This window comes from Mixophyes fleayi, chromosome 3 (assembly GCF_038048845.1).
Source record: "Mixophyes fleayi isolate aMixFle1 chromosome 3, aMixFle1.hap1, whole genome shotgun sequence".
Lineage (NCBI taxonomy): Eukaryota > Metazoa > Chordata > Amphibia > Anura > Limnodynastidae > Mixophyes > Mixophyes fleayi.
The window spans coordinates 27,905,409-27,927,267 of record NC_134404.1 but is presented as its reverse complement, the minus strand read 5'-3'; the positions used below and the strand labels follow the sequence as shown (position 1 = coordinate 27,927,267).

Sequence of the window (21,859 nt, the reverse complement as noted above, 5' to 3'; positions counted from 1 at the left end):
TTAAATGTGAATCCAAAGAACTCCAAATTGTACACAGACACAAATCTGTGAATCTGTGTAATACTGTATGGTATCATATACATTAGGCAGCTCCTCAAACTTAGCACTTATTTACAAGTGCTCAAAACCTAAACAATAAAACAGGGAAGAGAAGCGACACACATAGTGTATCAAATAGTAAAACCATTTATTGTTTCCAAACATGAATAGTGTGGCCTCATACCAAGTGATAAAATCAATAGCAGCTATTCTGGTGAATGTAATCCCTTCAGGGTAACTTGAAAGTTGAATCTTCTTACTTTCCACAAATGTGACTTCCAGGAGTTTAATGAACTAAAACTCATAAAGGAATAATATATATATATATATATATATATATATATATATATATATATATACACAAGTTAATCTGTGCATGATACTCATGCATTCTAGTCAAATCAAGCTACTTAAGGTGTTAAAAAGGTTCTTGTCATGCATTTGGGCCATAGCCCAGGCCTCCTCAGGGGAAGAGCGTTACTTCCCAACGTAAGCGCCCTTTTTTAACGTGGTTTTGTCCACGTCACCACCTCATCATTCTTCTCCATCACCTCACCCTTCATTTTCATTGCCACATCTATCCAGATGTCTATCCAGACACAGGGATCTCTCTCAGCGGTCCTGAGTATCACACTCCTCTCACTTTGTCACCCCCGGCAACCACCAACCACTCCCCACTGTCACCCCCGGCAACCACCAACCACTCCCAACTGTCACTTCTCCTTCAAGAAATATATATATATATTTTAAATCTTTAGAAACACTTTTAACAATTAATAAATTAAATTAACAAATTAAAAACATCTTAGTATACCAAATTTCAGCCCTTTCTGAATTTTTTTTTACACACACACTAAGAATTTAGTAGGTCAGTGTATAACTGTGCCCAGCAGGTGGCGCTGCAGCTTGGTTTTATTTTTTCCACACACACACACGCACGCACAGACAGACTAACACACGCCACTAAGCATTTATATTATAGATATATATATATATATATATATAGTGTAGTGCGTCTCAATAGACACTTGTATAATACCAAAATACAAGTGCACCATATTAAAAATACATAAATAGCATATCGAAATCCTTATATTCTTCCATATCTCTTCTCCGAGAACCGCATATGACGTCAGCGAAAGTATAAGAGCAGAAGTATGTTAGATGTATTAGACGGACGCTGGGCGTTTTGGGGGATAATTAGATCTGTTTTGTTATTGGAATTTGGAATTATTTATACTACTCTTGGAGAACTGCTTTTACATCAACCTCCTGAAAAAGTCTCTGGGAAAAAAACGCGTCGAGGTAGTCAGCTTTCTGCTGGACCTCCATATCTTATGAGATTATCCTTGACGGGAGTTTAACATCTTGGAGGAGCACAGATAAGCTTTTAGCATTTTAATCTAATGTACAGGCATTTGATATATAATTTGTATTAAAAGGAATCGTTTACCTGCATTTGGATTTTTATAAGCTATTTATTTATTTTTTAATACGGTACGCCTGTATTTTGGTATTATATAAGTGCCTATTGAGACGCACTACACTATGATTCACCAGTTAAGCTATTATTGATTTTACCACTTGGTACGAGGGCACACTATTCATGTTTGGAAAACAATAGATGGTTTTATTTTTTGATACACTGTGTTTTGCTTCTCTTCTCTGTTGTAATATATATATATATAAATATATATGTATCAAGCTACAGATGTTGAGGTATCATTTCTTGACAGTCAAGAATGGCGAGTATAACATTGCCATATGGAATAACATCAATCTAGTTGTGGAAACAAGAGATTGCACTATTGATGCAAAAAAACTAGCAGTACTTTTCTTTTTCTTACAGGATTAAAAGTAACATAGCTAAGTGTAAACTACCATTCTGCATTTGCACCCTCCTGCACAACTAAAGTAGTTCTTTACAAGCTGATGTTCAATTTAGCAAATTTGTGCAAATTTCTTGCAATTTTTTTCTACTATAAATAATATGGGAAAATTAATATATCCACTTGGACATATTCTCATTTAAATTACCTTGTAGTTCTTTCTGGTCTAATAAAAAAAAAATCATATTTATTTTAATATTAGGCATAAACGCTTTGGTGGTGTTTTAGCAGACATACTGTATTACCTCTATATATGTTTTATGAGGTTTTGACATGTTAATCATGTGTATATTTCCAATAATTGGTAAAGGCTTTGGTCCTGGGGGGAAATTCTTATAATTGTGTTGTTTCCGATTGTTAAAAACATAGGCCAAAAATAGGATGACTGCAGCGGACAGAATAATTGTGAAAGGGTCCATGGTATAAAATGTCTTCTGTAAAATCTAGCGAGGAAAGACAAAGGATAGGCATTTTATTTGAAAACTAAAATAGTTATCATACATATACAGTACAAGCAATAGTCACATATATTTCTTCTGTCATCCTACAGGAGACCACCAGAGAGGAGGAAGCAGTAAGACTGGCCCCTGTGGATGGGTCTCAATTTAAGTAAAATTATTATATAGTGTCAGATTCTACTGGATTTAAGATCTAACCTTACAGAGGTTCAAAGTTTGTAATAATATGTCTTATAGTAAAGAGTGTTGGACCCAAAAAAGATTGTTAGTACACATCAGGGACATAAGGCAGACCCTTGAAATTCAATCCCTCTATGCATGGGGTTATGGACTCCTTGCGAATTTTCATAAATAAGCGATAAAAATAATCCTGTCATTCACATGTTTAACATTAAATTGCGGCTGACTCACTTGGCACAAAAAGTTATATCTGGAAGAGAATCTATTGACTAATTGCTGTGTAGTGTGTTTGATTTAAGAAGATAAGTAAAGCTACATAATGATTCTTTTTTATCATAATGGCCTATTATAGTGAATACTCATACAGCACTCTCCTACTGAGAATTACTTCAGTTCAATTAACTTAATTTTCTTATAACTATTGGTTTACAGATATCTCCCTGTGCATTACTGTTTACAACTGGCCCCTCTTTTGTTTTGACCCCTTACTGTCTGAACACCTGCATTTCTCTAAGAACCCTGTTCCTGCAATTCATTTTGTACACTAACTCTGCTAACTTACTTGCACTGCTGCACAGCTAACCCGTGTCATATATCACGGCATTTCCACAGACATGATCTGCTTAGCATATATTGCAATTTATTAGAAATAGTAAGTGCTCGCTCACAAAAATACAAAGCACAGTAAATGTATTATGTCTTAATCAATACTCCTGTGAAGCTGTAAATAGTAGAGATGCTCACAGACCCCCGTGTTTTGGCTTTGGTTTTGGATCTGGATTAACTTCGTATTTTGGTTTTGGTTTTGGCAAAACCACCCTCGCGTGTTTTGGTTTTTGGTTTTGATTTTGGATCTGCACTTTTTTTGAAAAATTGCTAAAATATGCTAAAATCACACAATTTTATTCTTTTTTTGTTCCTACATTAATATTAACCTCAATAATACTAATTTCCAGTCAATTTTGAGCACCTCACAATACTATTTTCATACACTTTCGGACAAAGACTACAGCGAGCTGGCTGGATGCTAAGTCACAGAGCAACGACAGAAACACACGGCAGTTCATAGCACATCTGGGAAACATTGCCACACAGCAGTGGCAGAAAAGAAAAGTAGTGCAAGATGAATTTTCCTTTGGACCTCCCACCTATATGTTCAAAAGGTTTAACAAACTCACACAGAAACAGGAGGGGTAGCAGGTACAATTTAACAAGCAAGCACTTCAGTGACAAGCAGTGCCACTTTTGTGGCTGAAGTGCTTGGTTTGTTTGGGCCCCCACAAAACATGCTAACAATGGGCTTAAGGCAGCTAAGCTAACAGTGCTGTCAATGAACTCTACCGTGGCAAGTCCTGCACCAATGAAGCAGTTCTCGCCAGTGATAAGAAGAAGGCCATTGTCATGCCTGGGTATAAGACTAGGGCAGCACAGTGGCCTAGTGGTTAGCACTTCTGCCTCACAGCACTGGGGTCATGAGTTCAATTCCCGACCATGGCCTTATCTGTGTGGAGTTTGTATGTTCTCCCTGTGTTTGCATGGGTTTCCTCCGGGTGCTCCGGTTTCCTCCCACACTCCAAAAAACCCATACTGGTAGGTTATTTGGCTGCTATCAAAATTGACCCTAGTGTCTCCCTTTCTGTTTGTCTGTGTGAGTGTGTATATATTAGGAAATTTAGACTGTAAGCTCCAATGGGGCAGGGACTGATGTGAATGAGTTATCTGTACAGCGCTGCGGAATTAGTGGCGCTATATAAATAAATGATGATGATGATGATGATGAAGACTAAAAAATCCACCATGTATGTGTGTAATTATTTTTACCCAAATCCTGACAACAGTTGTCTAGCCATTTGTAGCGTTTGTAAAGCCACAGTCAGTAGAGGTAGGGACCTTAACCATCTAGGAACCTCATCCATGTTACCTTATTTGAAGCGAGTTCATGGCAAACTCTTGGGAAAATCAGAAATGTATACTAAAAAATACCAACAAGCAGTCCAGCATCAGCTAGCTCCCTTATCTCAGCTACATCCCAGCACCTGCAATCTACACCACCAACTGCTTTAACATCAATATAGTCTCTAGTGTTTGGAGTTAGTCCTGCATCCAAATTGCTAAGGCTAGATGATTGGTCCCCAAACCAGGATTCCTCAGAAGAATGCGTGGGTTTCCTCCGGGTGCTCCGGTTTCCTCCCACACTCCAAAAAACATACTGGTGGGCTAATTGCCTGCCATCAAATTCACCATATTCTCTCTGTCTGTGTGTGTGTGTGTTAGGGTATTGAGACTGTAAGTTCAAATTGGGCTGGGACTGAGTGAGTTCTCTGTACAGCGCTGCGGAATTAGTGGCACTGTATAAATAGCTGATGATGATGATGATGATGACTGTTAAACAATCCTTTGCAAGAGGAAGAAAGTATGACTGGTGTCATCCAGTCGCATAGGCGACATGGTGACTATGCTAGCATTAAATCTGTTCCCAAACTCCACCATTTATACAGCAGGTTTTAGACAGTTAATTGAGGTCCTATGTTCCTGTTACTAAATTTCATCTCAACACCATTTTAGTAGACAAGCAATTCATCACCTGTACCAGGAGGTTACAAAAAACACAATTATTTTGCTACAAAATGCCATTCTGCCCACTGCACACTTAACCAGATATGTGGACAAGCGCAACTGGCCAAAGTAGATATAATATGACTGTGACAGCCCACTGGGTTGGTGAATCACCTTCAGCAGCAGGAACAGCAGCAGTATCTAACAAACAATGTCAGATCTTTCAGAGGCAGGCTACTCTGTGTATCACCGGCTTCACTAAGAGGCATACCGCTTACAACCTTTTCGAAAAAACTAAGGGATGTCATTGCAACATGGCTTATCCCGCTTGGACTCTCCTGAGGATATGTGATTTCTGATAACACCAGCAATATTGTTAGAGCATTACAGCGGGGAGAATTACATCACATTCCCTGTTTTGCTCACACAAACAACTTGGTGCTACAGAGCTCTTTTAAAAATGACGGTGACATCCAGGCGATGCTGTCTGTGTCCCAAAATATTTTGGGTCATTTTTGGCATTCTGCAACAGCATGTGGGATTGCGACGTTAATTGTCACAATGCAGTGCCAGCATCCAGCCTCTTCGCATTTGACAGCAGTCACAGAGAAGCGCCTCCGGGATTGTCCTGCGTCGGGGAGAAGGTAAGTGTATATTTTAATAAGTTCGTTCATTACAGGCTTCGGTGTTGTTTTGTAGGTCTATTGGATGTCGGTATCCCCAGCATCGGGATACCGTACCCAACCCCCAAGAATAGCAAGTACAGTGAAGTTGGAGGAGAAATGGTATGGAGAAAGGAGAGAAGAGGGTCCTGCTAATAAGAGCTTACATATTAAAGGGAGGGTAAACAGACTGCAGGCACACAAGGGAGTAAGTGGAGGTGAACAGGCACAAGAGGAGTGCAAACAGAGAAGAGGGAGGTGAGGAAGAACAAGCATGGAGATGGTTAGGTGGATGGCTGGTAGGTTTTAAGGAACAGATGAGTTTTTAGTGCCCATTTGAAGGTGCACAGATTAGAGTACAGTCGGATAGAGCAAAGGAGGTCATTCCAGTGAAGGAGTCAGCCCGGGAGAATACTTGAATTCTGGCGTGGGATGAGGTGATTAGAGTGGAGGAGAAGTGAGTTTGAATGGAGTGGAGGATGGAGATGTATGGGACAGTGGAGTGGGAGATGGTCTTGTCGGTGAGGATATAAGAGTTTGGAAAGGATTCTGTAGGGGAAAGGGAGCCAGTGTAAGGCAAGGCAGAGAGGAGGGGCAGAGGAAGAGTGTTGTGAGAGGAAGAGAAGTCTCGCAGCATCGTTGAGTATAAAATGAAGGGTGACAAGGTGGAAACCAGGGAGACCAGTAGGAAGAAGGTTACAGTAATGGAGATGGGAAATGATGATTGCGTGGATAATGGTTTTGGTGGCATCCTGAGATAGGAAGGACTGGATGTAGGTGATGTTATGTAGTTGGAGGCGACAGGATTGAACAAGAGATTGAATGTGGGGGGCAAAAGAGAGGAAGGAGTCAAGGGTGACACCCAGGCAATGGAGTTGAGGAACAGAAGAGATGGTGGTATTGTTAACAGTGATGGAGAGATTATGGTGAGAAGAAGATTTAGAAGGAGGGAAAATAATGAGTTCAGTTTTAGCAATGTTGATTTGAAGAAAACAAGAGGAGATGGTAGAAAGGCAGTCAGATACGCGAGAGAAAAGGGGGGAATGTCAGGAGAAGAGATGTAGAGCTGAATGTCATCAGCATAAAGGTGATACTGGAGACTGAAGGAGGAGATGAGATCACCCAGGGAGGGGATATACAGTGAAAAGAGTAGAGGGTCAAGAACAGAGCCCTGAGTAACTACTAAGGGGAGGGCAGAGAGGTGTGAGAATGAGTCAGGAGTGGAAACAGAAGAGCGGTTGGCAAAATATGAGGTGAACCATGCGAGCCAGAGAGGCAGTAGAAAAGAAGGGTCTGCTACAGGAGGGAATGGTCTATACTTTCGAAGGTAGCAGAGAGGTCCAAGAGGATGAGCAAGGAAAAGTGACCCCTGTATTTAGCTGAGAGGAGGTCATTAATAACATGCCAGGGCGGTTTCAGTGGAGTGGAGGTGGCAGAAGCCAGATTGGAGAGGGTCAAGGAGGGTGAAAGATACCTGGTGAGGTAGTTGCAGACAACCAGCTCAAGAAGTTTTTATGCATCAGGAAGAAGTGAAATGGGGTGGTAGTTAGCAAGAGAGGTGGAGTCTAGATTCAGTTTCTTGAGAATGGAGGAGATAAGAGCATGTTTAAAGGAAGAGGGGACAATGCCAGTGAAGAGTCACAAACTGAAAAGGTGTCACTCACCGGACTGTGAGTGCTTCTTCCCGTGTGTTTAGGAACCGTGGCCGTCCACCATCCTGAGGGTCTGCGCATGTGCAGCCCTTTCAAACCTTCAGTACATGTTCCTTTTAGTTAATTGGCTGATCAGGCAACACTCCCTATTTAAAGCACCTGAGGTCCATACCTCGTTGCCTGATCTTGGAGTCTCATTCCCCATGAGCCTCTGAAGGTGTTCCTGTGTTTCCTCGTGTATTCAGCTCCTGCTGATTCCTGTTGTTCCTTGTGGTTTCCAGACCACTTCAACTCTCCTGTGTTTCATCGTGACTGCACCAGCTGATTCCTATCCGCTGTCTCCGTGCTCTACAGTTTCCAGCTCACTTCAACTCTCCAGTGTTTCGTCGTGTCTGCACCAGCTGATTCCTATCCGCTGCCTCCGTGCTCTACAGTTTCCAGCTCACCTCAACTCTCCCGTGTTTCATCGTGACTGCACCAGCTGATTCCTATCCGCTGCCTCCGTGCTCTACAGTTTCCAGCTCACTTCAACTCTCCCGTGTTTCATCCTGACTGCACCAGCTGATTCCTATCCGCTGCCTCCGTGCTCTACAGTTTCCAGCTCACCTCAACTCTCCCGTGTTTCATCGTGACTGCACCAGCTGATTCCTATCCGCTGCCTCCGTGTATCTACTGTATCCTGCTCAGCTCAACTCTCCCATGTTTCATCGTGACTGCACCAGCTGATTCCTATCCGCTGCCTCCGTGTATCTGCAGTGCCCTTCTCATCGCAACCCTCCAGTACTCCTCGTGTCTGCAGCCAGCTGATCCACCCTCCGTGCTTCTACAGTGTTCCTGCCTGTGTCAACTCGCCTGTCTGCATTAGATCAACGCTCCACTGCTGTCTTCTCTGCCATACCACTTCTACTCTCCAGTGATCTCCAGGTGTCCAGTTCTATATACTACTGCTTCCTGAGTATTGTTTCCATCGTTGCTGGTCTACCTACCTGTGCGCTGCACCTACTTGGTTACCGCTTCCATTTTCCTGGGACTTCGTATCCTGCCAGCCTCCAGCCGCTCAGGTATCCCTGCACCCCTTTCTGACAGCCTGCTCTTCTGAACCACGGTATGCACACTTATCATTGACTGCGCTGGTGTATTGCATACCTTGCTGGACTGAGTTGTTCTCCTCTGGAGTTGCCTATCCACTAAGACTGTTGCCATCATTTGACTGTTTTACCTTTTAGTCTGGATAGTTCTTGTGACTTTGTATATTTGTGCAGTGCTGCTCAGTTATTACTATTTTGTGCATATCATCGTGGGATCAAGTTCAGTGTGCCCGTGTATATTCTGCATTACATTTATCTCCCCGTGCTCCTCCTCACATATATATTTCAGTGGTACAACTTGCTAGAGGCAGACCACTGATCCCTGTTTCCTGAGTCACCTGTTTCCAGTATCCTTTCACATAGCAGTGGTACAACTTGCTAACGCAGACCACTGACTTCCCGGATACCTCCACCTGGATTCCATTCCCTCACCTAGACAGCGGTACAACTTGCTGTACGCAGACCGCTGACTCTCATCACCTCCTCGTTACTTCTGGACATTCCTCCTCACTATAGCAGTGGTACAACTTGCTATCCGCAGACCACAGACTACCCTCACGTTTCCTTTGTCCATTCAGTTCCTCGTGTACTATTACCTATATATTACCAGTGCTGCTAGTCATAGACTTTCCACGAGCATTCTCTACCATCTGCTGTCTCCTGTTCCGTGATCACCCCGCTACCAGAGTACCATATTACCACCTATACTGCTCTGGTAAGTCCATCATCTGGTGATCCCTGGGTAAAGACTCCTAGTGCCCGTGACAAAAGGTGTGCAAGAAGCAGGCACTGCGTGAGAGGAAGAGAAGGAGGTGAGAAGGGATGAGATCAAGGTGGCAAGTAAACAGGGTAGAGAAAAGAATGAGGGAGTGGACTTCTTCATCCTAAGAAGGGGGGGAAGGATTTCCAGAGCTGGCTTTTGGAGGAAGATGGGACGATGGTGGCAGGAGGGTGAGGTGAGGAGGAGATATAATTTACGATATGCAAAATTTTGGTTACCTTTTAATCAAAAGCTATGGAAGTTACATCCTATGGTGTTTTGATAAGGGCTATATTGCTAATCAGATATGTACATTAATTAACTACAACCTGTGTTAGGATTTAGTTGCACTAATCCTGAAAAATTTGTGATTAAAACATCAGCAGATCTGTCCTAGTTCACATAACAAAATAGTGAAAGAAATGATGACCGAGACTGAGTCAGCTTATTCATTTTATATATATATATATATATATATATATATATATATATATATATATATATTTATATATATTGTTCTCATACTTTAAGTACCTTGTTCTATGATGAATTCTAATTTTCATCCCAAAAACTTGTGACAGATATTTAAGAATATCTTGTTACCATGGTACTACTCAATCAATGAATCCTGGGGGCCTTCAAAAGCTCTCAAAAAGTAGATTGTCATTGGTAAAAATTTCATACTTCTAATGACTTCCTCAAATTTAGTGCTACCTACAGTATATATACAAATGCTATGGATATTGCCAAACACACATACATCTAATCTCTTATCTCTGCTCAGGCTTCTAACAACAAACCTTCAAATTTCTTCTCAAACGTCCACGCCAAATCTTCCGACTACAATCTATGCCCAAGATCTTGCTTCCTACATAAAATAGAAGATTAATGAGAGCCTACATGAAATGTATTCTTTTCAATAACCAACAACTTGCCCAATTCCTTCCCTGTACCCTCTTGTACCTTTGCTTCATTTAATCACTTTATATCTGCTCACTTTACTACCTGTCCTCTTGATCCTATACCTTCCAAAATCAGTTGATCCCTGTCTCATGTGCTCATCCCAGCTTTAACTGAGATCTGTAATCTCTCCCTCCTGGTATTTTTTCATCAGTGTTCAGTGATTATACTCATTCTGGAAGAACCAAATGGTAACCAAATTCTGACCCTGTTAAGAAATATGGTGATCACTGCAGCATGCTGGAACAGTTACCTAGCAACAGAAGCCAGCTTCCTTTCTCTGTCAGGCAACTGTGGATTGCACCCTTATGTATCAAGTGTATGGGGATCACCACTGCATACTAGATCTGTTACTATTGTCCTTTCAACTAATTTTCTTTAAAAGGCAAAGTGGGGAGCGGGGCACAACCTAGCTCAACATGAAATTGTAGTGTTATGCATATACATATACACATCCCCTTTTTCACACTCAAGCACAAAATGTGTATGCTCATGCCCCAGAAATGGCAAAAGTCTATGAATCAAATGCAAATCTAAGGGTAGCTTCTCCACACTCATCTTCCTGGACCACTCCCTGCTTTTGAAATCAAGCCACTTATTTAGTGTCTCTACCACTGACACATTCTCCCCTCCATTGCCACTATATACAAGACTCTGTTCTCACCCTTCTGCTTTCCTCCCTGTTCACCTCTTCTCTTGGGGAATGAATTAGCTCATTCAGGCTCCAATACCACCTCTACTCTGATGACACCCAAATCTACTTGTTTCAGTTGGTTGCAAAACCTGTAGAATAAAGGCAGGAGCTGGGACAATATTAGAAGACAATATTGCACGATTAATCTATAACAGATACTGTGCTCCAAATGGTCACATGTACAGCATGCATTGTATATTCCGTTCGAAAGTTGAACTTCAATGGCTGGATGCCAGACTGGACAGGAAGCAGGAGTGGAGTTGGAAGCTGTGCAGGTAATGCAGGTAACTAGGCTTGAGTAGGACTGGAGACAGGTAATGCAGACAATGCTGATAGTAAACCTGTGCAGGTAACATGACTGAAATAGACTGAAAAATCAGTCAGGAAGTTCAACAGCAGGCTCAGAGGTTGCAGCGCTATCAACAAATAATGACTTTGCAAAGCCGGTACAAAAGGCCCCATTTAAAGGATAATAATTAGAAATAATCAAAGGCAGCTGCAGAGTTATGAACAAAGGCTGAGCAAGCTCAGAGACTAGTAAACAGTTTTAAAAATATACGTTGAGCAAGTTCAGGGAACAGAAAGATTATATCTTCTTTTTAAGAATACGGAATCATAACACTACCTCTCATCACCTACCCACTCCCCTTCTGTGCTATGTCGTGAATCAACTCACTGCTATGTCCACATGGATGTCCCTACACTACCTAAAGCTCATCTTTCCTCCCACCAAAGTCAGCACCCCACCTCAAGTCTCCTAGTAATAGTGCCAGAATATGCCCTCTTATTACTCAAGATGATACCAAAACTCTTATCTATTCTCTCATAATCGCCTGACTTGACTATTGCAAATTACTTCTTTCTGGTATTCTCCTCACCTCAATCCATCAAAAATGACACCGCAAAACTGATCTTCCTGCTGCTCCACATCTGTTGCACTACTTTGCAAATCCCTACACTGACTCCTGATGCCATGATATAATTCAAATTACTCACCCTTCGCTGAAAAGCCCTCGACAATACCACCACATCTAAAATCTCATACCCATCTCCATCTCCCGTTCCTATATCTACTTCTCATCTGCATTTTACCTCATCTCTGGTAATAATATCTCTTGCCCGCCTACAAAACTTATCCAGTGCCACCACTCACTCGTGGTATTCCTTAACATGCCCAATCAGACTGTCAGGTGCCATCTCCGCACCTCCCACGGGTTCCGGAGACGGACGCCTTCTAATCGCTGCCCTCGTCCCGTTGCCTAGCAACAGGACGCCTTCCACCCACATGTCCGCAGCACTCGCTTGCGCATTTTGCCTCTCCCTAGCAACGGGACGCTTTTCCGGTGATCAGCTGAGTCTGATAGCCGGAAGTCTCTCTCGTTTCCTCCTCTCCTCTATTTAAGCCTCTCTCTGGCACCATTTAGGTGCCAGAGTATTGGTTCTCATACTCCAGCTTCCCTGCAGTCCGTGTTGTTTCCTGTCTTATACCTGCATACTTGGCTTGTTTTTGACCACTCCTCCAGATCTTCCTTCTGTACTTCGCTGCCCGTTTGGTATTGACCCTTGGACCGTTCCTGACTACTCTTTGTCTATCCTCCGTTGTACTGTGCCCATCTGGTTTCCGACTCGGCCTGTCTGACTATGCTTTATCTATTGCACTGGTGACTATCACGCAGCGAAGTCCATACCTCCTTGCGAGCGTCCCTGGTGAACACCGGAAGTGCGTTAGACTCCGCGCCTCTCAGTTTAGTCGCGCCAACACCAGTCAGTATCAAATTCCAGTGAAAGACATGACACAGACTCTCCCAAAGCCTTTAAATTTTTAAAAAGCAAAAAAAAAATAAAACCTTTATTCTTTTTATAGATGACCATACTCCCACCTTTACTACCACACTAATGCTCTCATAACTGTCACAATCTCCACTCTAAGCCACAGTCACTCCTCTTGCTTCAGCTGTGCCCACTTCCAATTAGAATGCAATCTCTCTCATGAATAGCGTCATCCCTAACTTTGATATTCATGTCTGCCCTTATGGTCTTTCTTATTTCCCTGTTTTATGTATGTCCTATTTTCCCCTCTGTAAAGTGATCCAGAACACTGTAGTTCCTAATAAATAAATATTAGTATTAAAAAAATGTTTATGCATATTTTAGACTTGAATCTCTTTACACCTGGATAGGCAGAACAGGGGAGGACAGATACACCTTTTAGGAGGTGAAGGTGAAGGAGACAAGGATATGCACTGAGCATGATGACTATCAGCAGCACTATCTAGCCCCTTCTGATTGGCTGATTCTGTTTGACTCATCCAGCTGATAATACTTAAATCTTTAATGGCAATATTATATAAAGTTGATTTGCATAATTATCATATCCATTTGGACCACTGCATGAAGACATTTACCATGTCATTTTTAAAAGGGTAAATAGCAGATTGTATTTAATTTGTGTTTGTATTTCATTATATTTTATATTGAAATGTGTACCTGGCAGTTCATTACATTATTATATTGTGTATAAATAGGGTAATGTAACGTTAGCATTTATTACTAACATTGCCAAGCCACATATCTATACTTACATACTTATTACATCTGAAATGCACCTTGTGAAATGCTACGGTTTTAAGCTGGATGCATCTTGAGATGCATCCATCTTAACATATGCATGAAAATATGTTTTTTATGTGCATATTTCCATATTTCCCCTATGCACATTATAAGCACTTGTGCATCACCTCTAAATGAACCACTATATTCAATAAAATTTACAATAATACATTAAGTACATATTACTATAGTGACCTGTGAGATACACAATCAGACATGCAGATAAACATTTATGTGTATTAAATGATACAACTTCCTAATCTGAGCACTCAGTTTAAACCTCCACCAGTTTAAATGTCTTTAATGAGACACACACTGAGAATTCATAGAATAAAGCAAAGTCAAAATGTTTATGAACAGTCAGAGGACCTTGTTTCTTACTTTGAGTTCTGCCGAGGTTACACAAATCGCTGATTCAGTCTTCTCTATTCTGTTCTCTTGCAGTGAGTTGTGTGTATATAAATGCTTGGAGAATATTTAAGCCATATAGTTACAACACACCTGGCATGCAGGGGAGTATAACCATTCCAAATGACTCCACCTCTAACTAAACACACAAAAAAATATGGTATTTAACAACTATGTATAACAGTCTTTCACTGTATTGATTATTTGTATACTAGCTGAAGTATCCAGCGTTGCCCGGGTTTAGATCTTCAAATTAGGGTTATTAAGTTATCAATAAGTTGGATGTAACTGTCAAAATTTAAAAAATAATGAACAGCTCAGCAGCTCTTCCAACTAGAGATGGGCGGGCTTGGTTCCCCGAGATCCGAATTCAACCGAATTTAGGGTATCCGAATACCGAGCCGAGTACGCTCGGTACTCTCCCACCAATTCGGTTTCAAAATCGAGGCAAAACGTCATTGTGACGTATTCGTTTTTCTGAGCTCGGATCTCGCAAAATTTAAAAAGCATAAATACCAGACTCCACAGCAATCCATCGCCATTTGACAGGGAGAGAGCAGGGTTAGGTCACACTGGCTATATCAGCGCAGGGACAGTGATTGATTGTATTAAACAGCATTGAAAGCTTAATACCAGATTGTTACAGCAGTAAGAAAAGAGAGGAGGGTTTTTTGTTCAGTTTCTGGCACTCCAAGTGCTATTGGGGTGTCCCCCATTCTTTTGCAGAAATGTATCTGGCTGTGAAAAAATAACTATATTGCAGCCCTTTAATAAGAAATATATTTATATATTTAGCAGTTCCATTTGCTTTTGGGGTGTCCCCCATTCTTTTGCAGAAATTTATCTGGCTGTGAAAAAAGAACTATATTGCAGCCCTTTAATAAGAAATATATTTATATATTTAGCAGTTCCATTTGCTTTTGGGGTGTCCCCCATTCTTTTGCAGAAATTTATCTGGCTGTGAAAAAAGTACTATATTGCAGCAGTGTCAAAAACAATTTGTAGCACTACAAGTGCTTTGGGCTCAGAATGGATTCAAAGCAGTCCACATATGAGCAAAATGAGCAACCAGGTTCTGTCACCAGTCCTGATGGTAGTGTTCCCAGTCCGTCATCTGGGAAATGCGATGTCAAACTACACCGTCTTTTGAAATCATCCAAAAAAACACACACCAAACAAAAATTTACGGTGTTGAAGCGAAAACAAAGTCTAACTGAGGAAAAGTTAACTGCCGATAAAAAAAAATTGCCAACATGCCATTCTAATCACGCAGTGGCAAAGAGAGAATGAGGCCTTCGCCTTTCTCTGTTAGTAGCAGATCCAAAAATGTTACCGAGCCTACAAGTGGTGCACAACTACTGTTATGCGTCAAAGCCGAGCTGCAAGATAACAGTAAGGCATTGGAGGATAATGTTTGCTCTAAATCAGAAATGACACCAATCCCTGTGGAGAGTCCATCCAACAGTGGTATGTCTAATCGTGAGCAGTTAGTGTACCCATAAAGAAGGGCCCCTTCAGCAGTTCCGCTGATGTGTGCCTGAACAGCCCGAGTGTAGCCGGTGATACACCAATTGAGGATGCCACTTTGGAATTAGAGGAGGATGAGGGTGAGATTTGTGTAGGCGACGAGGGCGCTAATGAGGATGTTGATGAGGATGAGGTTGTTTGTGTAAGTCCTGCACCAGTGGCAGCAGTTCTGGCACGTGACAAGAAAAAGGCCATTGTCATGCCTGGCCATAAAACAAAAAAATGCACTTCTTATGTGTGGAATTATTTCTACCCAAATCCAGACAACAATTGTATAGACATTTGTAGTGTATGTCAAGCCACAGTCAGTCGAGGGAGGGACCTTAACCATCTTGGAACCTCGTCTATGTTACGCAATTTGACGAGAGTTCATGACAAAGTGTTGGGAAAAGCTGAAAGTTCTTCCAAAAAAATTACAGCACTCCATCATCAGCTAGGACCCTCCGGTCACCGATATCCCGACGACTACAAAATACACCCACCACACTATTCTCATCAATATCCTCAGTAGAGCTCGGAGTTAGCCCTGCATCCCACTTATTAAGGCTGGATGACTCCTGCACTATAATTGATTCCTCTGAAGAAAGCGTTAGTCCCACTGCTGCTGCTGCTGTTGCTGCTGGGGGTGAATCGTCAGCCCAGAGGCAGGCCAAGAAAATGAGCAGTCCTACATTTCAGCAATTAACTGTGAAACAATCATTTGCTAGGGGAAGCAAATATGACAGCAGTCACCCAGTTGCCAAGCGAATCACAGACGCCATGGCTGCCATGTTAGTGTTAGAGCTGCATCCAATCTCCACAATAAACGCAGCTGGTTTTTCACAGTTAATTGAGGTTTTTTGTCCGCGTTACAGAATTCCATCGCGACACCATTTTTCCCGTAAAAGTTAGAGATGTGATTGATACATGGCTTATACCACTTGGACTCTCCCCAGGATATGTAATTTCTGATAACACCAACAATATGGTGCGAGCATTACAGCATTACAGCTAGGTGATTTCCAGCACATCCCCTGTTTTGCTCACACCATCAACTTGGTGGTGCAGAGCTTCCTACGAAATAACCGTGAGGTGCAGGAGATGCTTTCGGTAGCCCGTAAAATTTCAGGCCATTTCAGGCATTAAGCCACAGCATGTAGGAGACTTCAGCAGCTCCAAGAGCAGTTTAACTTGCCCTGCCATAAACTTAAGCAAGAGGTAGTAACTAGGTGGAATTCCACCCTGTACATGCTTCAGAGGATGGAGGAACAGAGCAAAGCCATCCAAGCGTATTGCACAAGCCATGACATTTGGAAAGGAGGGGGGATGTATTTCACTCTTGCACAGTGGGGAATCCTTTCAGTGCTGTGCAAGGTGATGAAACCATTTGAAATTGTGACGTGTGAGGTGAGTGCAGACTCTGCTAGTTTGAGTCATTCCTTTAATTAGACTATTGGAAAAGCAGCTTGAGAAACTGAAGGAGGAGCTGAAAGCAAGCAATTCTGCAAAGTATGTTGGCCTTGTCGATCAAGTACTTCATTCGCTTCGCAATGATCCTCGAATTATTAAGATCTTGAACTCGGATCAGTACATTTTGGCCACTGTACTTGATCCAAGGTTTAAAACCTACATTGAGGCTTTGCTTGAGCGAGATGTGAACTGTTGCAAGGAGCTATTGCTCAGCAAGTTGGCCGCTGAACTGGGCCTTGGCTTGACTACGTGTCCTCCTTCACTTTCTCAAGCTGCTGCTGCTCGTAAAAAATTACATTTCCCAAAAAGAAGCAGGGAAGATGCAGGGGGCAGACCAGAACAATTTAACATCTGGGCTGGTTTGAAGGATTTTTCTAAAAAATGTTTCACCTTGCCCATAACTCCATCCAATACGAGAATAAAACATGCAAAGAATGGTGGAGGATTATTTTCAAGAGGTAATTGATATGGAAATGTCAGACAGTCCCTTTCCTTACTGGGAGGAAAATCAGGCCATTTGGAAACCCATGTACAAACTTGCTTTGCAATACCTAAGCTGCCCACCCTCCAGTGTGTACTCTGAACGAGTATTCAGTACAGCAGAGAACTTAGTCAGTGATCGCAGAAGGTTGCTTCCAAAAAATGTGGAGAAAATGATGTTTATAAAAATTAACTACATTTTCCACGAGGAAGGTCTTCACCATCAAAGACATCCAAGCACTGACTGTTCTCTAATGGCGGATTCAAGCGGTGATGAATTGATAGTCTGTGATGATGATGTACACACTGATGAGGGTGAGGATGAAGATCCAGATGATGACAATAAAATCTTTTTAAAACTTTCTATTTAAGTCTAGGGTTCAATTTACCCCCAAAGAGGAAAGGGACTTGGGGCATTTCCATATCACGTAACCTTGAAAGGTTGCTGTTTTGGCAATTTCTCATTATGGGTAGGGTGTCATATACAGACTGACCCCAAACTGGCTTTGTCCATTTAAAATGATATTGTACAGTCTATAACGGCTGATTTTTTTTGTATTTTCTACAACTGGAGGGGGGCCTATAGAGACAGAAACCAAACTGCCTTTGTCCATTTCTGTCACGGGCACTAGGAGTCTTTACCCAGGGATCACCAGGTGATAGGCTTACCAGAGCAGTATAGATGGTAATATGGTACTCTGGTAGCAGGGTGATCACAGAACAGGAAATAGCAGATGATAGAGATGCTCAGGAAAGTCTATGACTAGCAGCACTGGTAATATGGATGTAGTAATACACGAGGAACTGTATGGACAAAGGACATGTCAGGGTAGTCAGTGGTCTGCGGTAGCAAGTTGTACCACTGCTATAGTGAGGAGGAATGTCCAACAGAAACGAGGAAGTGATGAGAGTCAGCGGTCTGCGGATAGCAAGTTGTACCGCTGTCTGAGTGAAGGAATGGAATCCAAGTGGAGGTATCCGGGGAGTCAGTGGTCTGCGTTAGCAAGTTGTACCACTGCTATGTGAGAGGATACAGGAACAGGTGACACAGGAAACAGGGATCAGTGGTCTGTCTCTAGCAAGTTGTACCACTGAATATATATGTGAGGAGGAGCACGGGGAGAGACTGCAATACAGAGGATACACGGGCACCTTAAACTTGATCCACAATAACATGCACAATATAGTAATGACTGAACAGCACTGCAATAATAGAAAGTCACTGAAACTATCCGGGCAAAAGATAACACAGTCAATGATGGTAATAGTCTCAGCGGATAGTAAACTCCAGAGGAGAACAAACTCAGTCCAGCAAGATATGCAATACACCAGCACAGTCAATGAGAAGTATGCATACCGTGATTCAGGAGCAGGCTGTCAGACAGGAGTGCAGAGATACCTGAACGGCTGGAGGCCGGCAGGATGCGAAGTCCCAGAAGAGTGAAGCGGTAATCAAGTAGGTGCAGCGCACAGGTAGGTAGACCAGCAGGGGAACAAATACTCAGGAAGCAGTAGTATGTAGAACTGGACTCCTGGTGGACCCTGAAGAGTAGCGATGGTCTAGACGAGGTGAAAGCAGTAAGGCGCAGATCCGATGCAGACTGGCGAGTAGAGACCAGCAGGAACACTGAGAAGCACAGAGAGCGGATCAGCTGTTGTAGACACGAGTAGAACTGAGGAGTAGCGGTCAGCAGGACTCTGCAGGTACACGGAGGTAGCGGGTAGCAACCAGCAGGTGCAGCCACGATGAAACACGGGAGAGCAGAGCTGAGCAGGAACTGTTGAGCACGGAGAGCAGCGGGTAGGAATAAGTTGTAGCAGTCTCGAGGAAACACGGAAGAGATGAGATGAGCTGAAGACTGAAGCGCACGGAGGCAGCAGGTAGGAATCAGCCAAACAGTCACGATGAAACACAGGCGAGTTGAAGTAGATTGAAGACTGTAGTGCACGGAGGCAGCGGATAGGAATCAGCTAACAGTCACGATGATACACAGCAGAGTTGAAGTGGTTAGAAGACTGTGGTGCACGGAGGCAGCGGATAGGAATCAGCTAACAGTCACGATGATACACAGGCGAGTTGAAGTAGATTGAAGACTGTAGTGCACGGAGGCAGCGGATAGGAATCAGCTAACAGTCACGATGATACACAGCAGAGTTGAAGTGGTTAGAAGACTGTGGTGCACGGAGGCAGCGGATAGGAATCAGCTAACAGTCACGATGATACACAGGCGGGTTGAAGTGGTTTGGAAACCACAGGAGTAGAAGTGGTCTGGAAACCACAGGAGTAGAAGTGGTCTGGAAACCACAGGAATCAGCAGCGCTGAATACACGAGGAAACACAGGAACACCTTCAGAGGCTCATGGGGAATGAGACTCCAAGATCAGGCAACGTGGTATTGACCACAGGTGCTTAATATAGGGAGTGTTGCCTGATCTGCCAATTAAGTTAAAGGAACAGGTACTGAAGGGTTTGAAAGGGCTGCGCATGCGCAGACCCTCAGGATGGAGGACGGCCACGGTTCCTAAATATACGGGAAGAAGCACTCACAGTCCGGTGAGTGACAGTACCCCCCCTTTTAAAAGTGGGCACAGAACGCCTGGAACCGGGCTTGTCTGGATTTTTGGAATAAAACTTCTTAAGAAGAGCTGGGGCGTTGAGATCTTCAGCTTTGATCCATGAACGCTCCTCAGGACCAAAGCCCTTCCAATGAACGAGGAAACGGAGAACTCCTCGCGAAATTTTTGCGTCCAATACCTGAGTAATCTCGAAATCTTCCTCCTGATGAACTTGAACTGGCTGAGGTGCTGAAGGAGGAGTCGAGAAACGGTTGATGATGAGAGGTTTGAGCAAGGACACATGGAAGGCATTGGAAATACGAAGATTCTTAGGAAGTAGAAGTTTGACACAAACTGGATCTATTACTTGAATGATCCTATATGGACCAATAAAACGAGGAGCGAATTTCATAGATGGGACCTTCAAACGAATATTTTTGGTAGATAACCAGGCACGATCTCCAATTTTTAGTGGTGGAATAGCCCGCCTCTTCTTATCTGCGAAAGACTTATATTTGGCAGATGTCTTCTTTAAACAGGTTTTGACCTGAGACCAGATATTTTTGAAGGTCTGACAAACAGTCTCTACAGCAGGAACTTGGGTGGGAGGGAGGGCAGGAAATTCCGGAAAAGACGGATGGTGACCGTAAACCACAAAGAATGGAGTTTTGGACGATGACTCATGGTACATGTTGTTATGGGCGAATTCAGCCCAAGGAAGCAATTCTACCCAGTTGTCTTGATTGGCTGATGAGAACATCCTTATAAAGGTCTCGAGATCTTGATTGACCCGTTCAGTTTGTCCGTTTGATTGCGGATGGTAAGAAGATGAGAGTGCTAATCGTATGCCCAAGGTTTTACAAAGGGCCCGCCAGAATCTGGAAACGAATTGTACTCCTCTATCTGACACAATCTCAGACGGACATCCATGGATACGAAAGATTTCTTTAACGAAATGTTCAGCCAGAGTAGACGAGGGAGGCAAACCAGACAAAGGGACAAAATGAGCCATCTTCGAAAATCTGTCTACCACTACCCAAATAGTATTATAATTTTTAATAGATGGCAGATCAGTAACAAAGTCCATACTAATATGGGTCCAGGGCTTGGACGGAATGGGTAGTGGTTGCAGCAACCCCGCTGGAGTTCTGCGGGAGGATTTAAACTGAGAACACAATTCACAGGAAGCAACAAACTCTTTGACGTCTCTCCTCATCGAGGGCCACCAGTAACTTCGAGAGAGAATCTCAAAGGTCTTGCGTTCACCGGCATGTCCAGAAAAACGAGAAGAATGGAACCACGAAAGGATTTTCCTCCTCAGAGTAGGAGGCACGAGGGTCTTCCCAAATGGTAGCACTTTGGTGGAAGAAGCAGCCAGCGAGATACATTTGGGGTCTAGTATAGAATGGTTGGAAACCTCTTGAATGAAGCGTCTATAGTAATTGGCGAAACCTAAAAAACGCTGGATAGCACGAAGAGTAGTTGGCTGGGGCCAATGTAATACAGCATTCACCTTGTCTGGATCCATCTTCAGGCCAACTCCGGAAACAATATACCCCAAGAATGGAATCTGGGGCAACTCGAATGAACATTTTTCTAGTTTGCAGAATAATGAATTTTTCCGGAGTCTGGAAAGGACCGCTGCCACATGTTGGTGATGAGAAGGCAGGTCCTGTGAAAAGATCAATATGTCGTCCAGGTAGACAACGACACATACATATAATAAGTCCCGAAAGATCTCATTAACGAAGCCTTGGAAAACAGCGGGGGCATTGCACAACCCGAAAGGCATTACTAGATATTCATAATGCCCATCTCTGGTGTTGAACGCTGTCTTCCATTCGTCACCGGGACGGATTCTAATTAAATTATAGGCACCACGAAGATCCAA

At 42.8% G+C, this 21,859-nt stretch overlaps 1 protein-coding gene across 2 annotated transcripts in view; it reads right to left on the bottom strand.

Annotated features, from left to right (window-relative positions):
* The window catches only part of LOC142143432 (cytochrome P450 2K1-like), a 59,875-nt gene extending 45,853 nt beyond the window's left edge, over window positions 1-14,022 (bottom strand). The window contains exons 1-3 of one of the 2 annotated variants that reach the window (XM_075201271.1): window positions 13,930-14,011; window positions 10,085-10,152; window positions 2,174-2,371 (exon numbers count right to left, since the gene is read on the bottom strand). In XM_075201271.1, the coding sequence (XP_075057372.1) occupies window positions 2,174-2,347 (174 nt within the window). In that variant the 5' untranslated portion in view covers window positions 2,348-2,371; window positions 10,085-10,152; window positions 13,930-14,011. Of the gene's footprint in view, window positions 1-2,173; window positions 2,372-10,084; window positions 10,153-13,929 lie in introns of both variants that reach the window. The other variant, XM_075201272.1, reaches the window with a different exon arrangement.
* Between the last annotated feature and the right edge of the window lie 7,837 nt (window positions 14,023-21,859).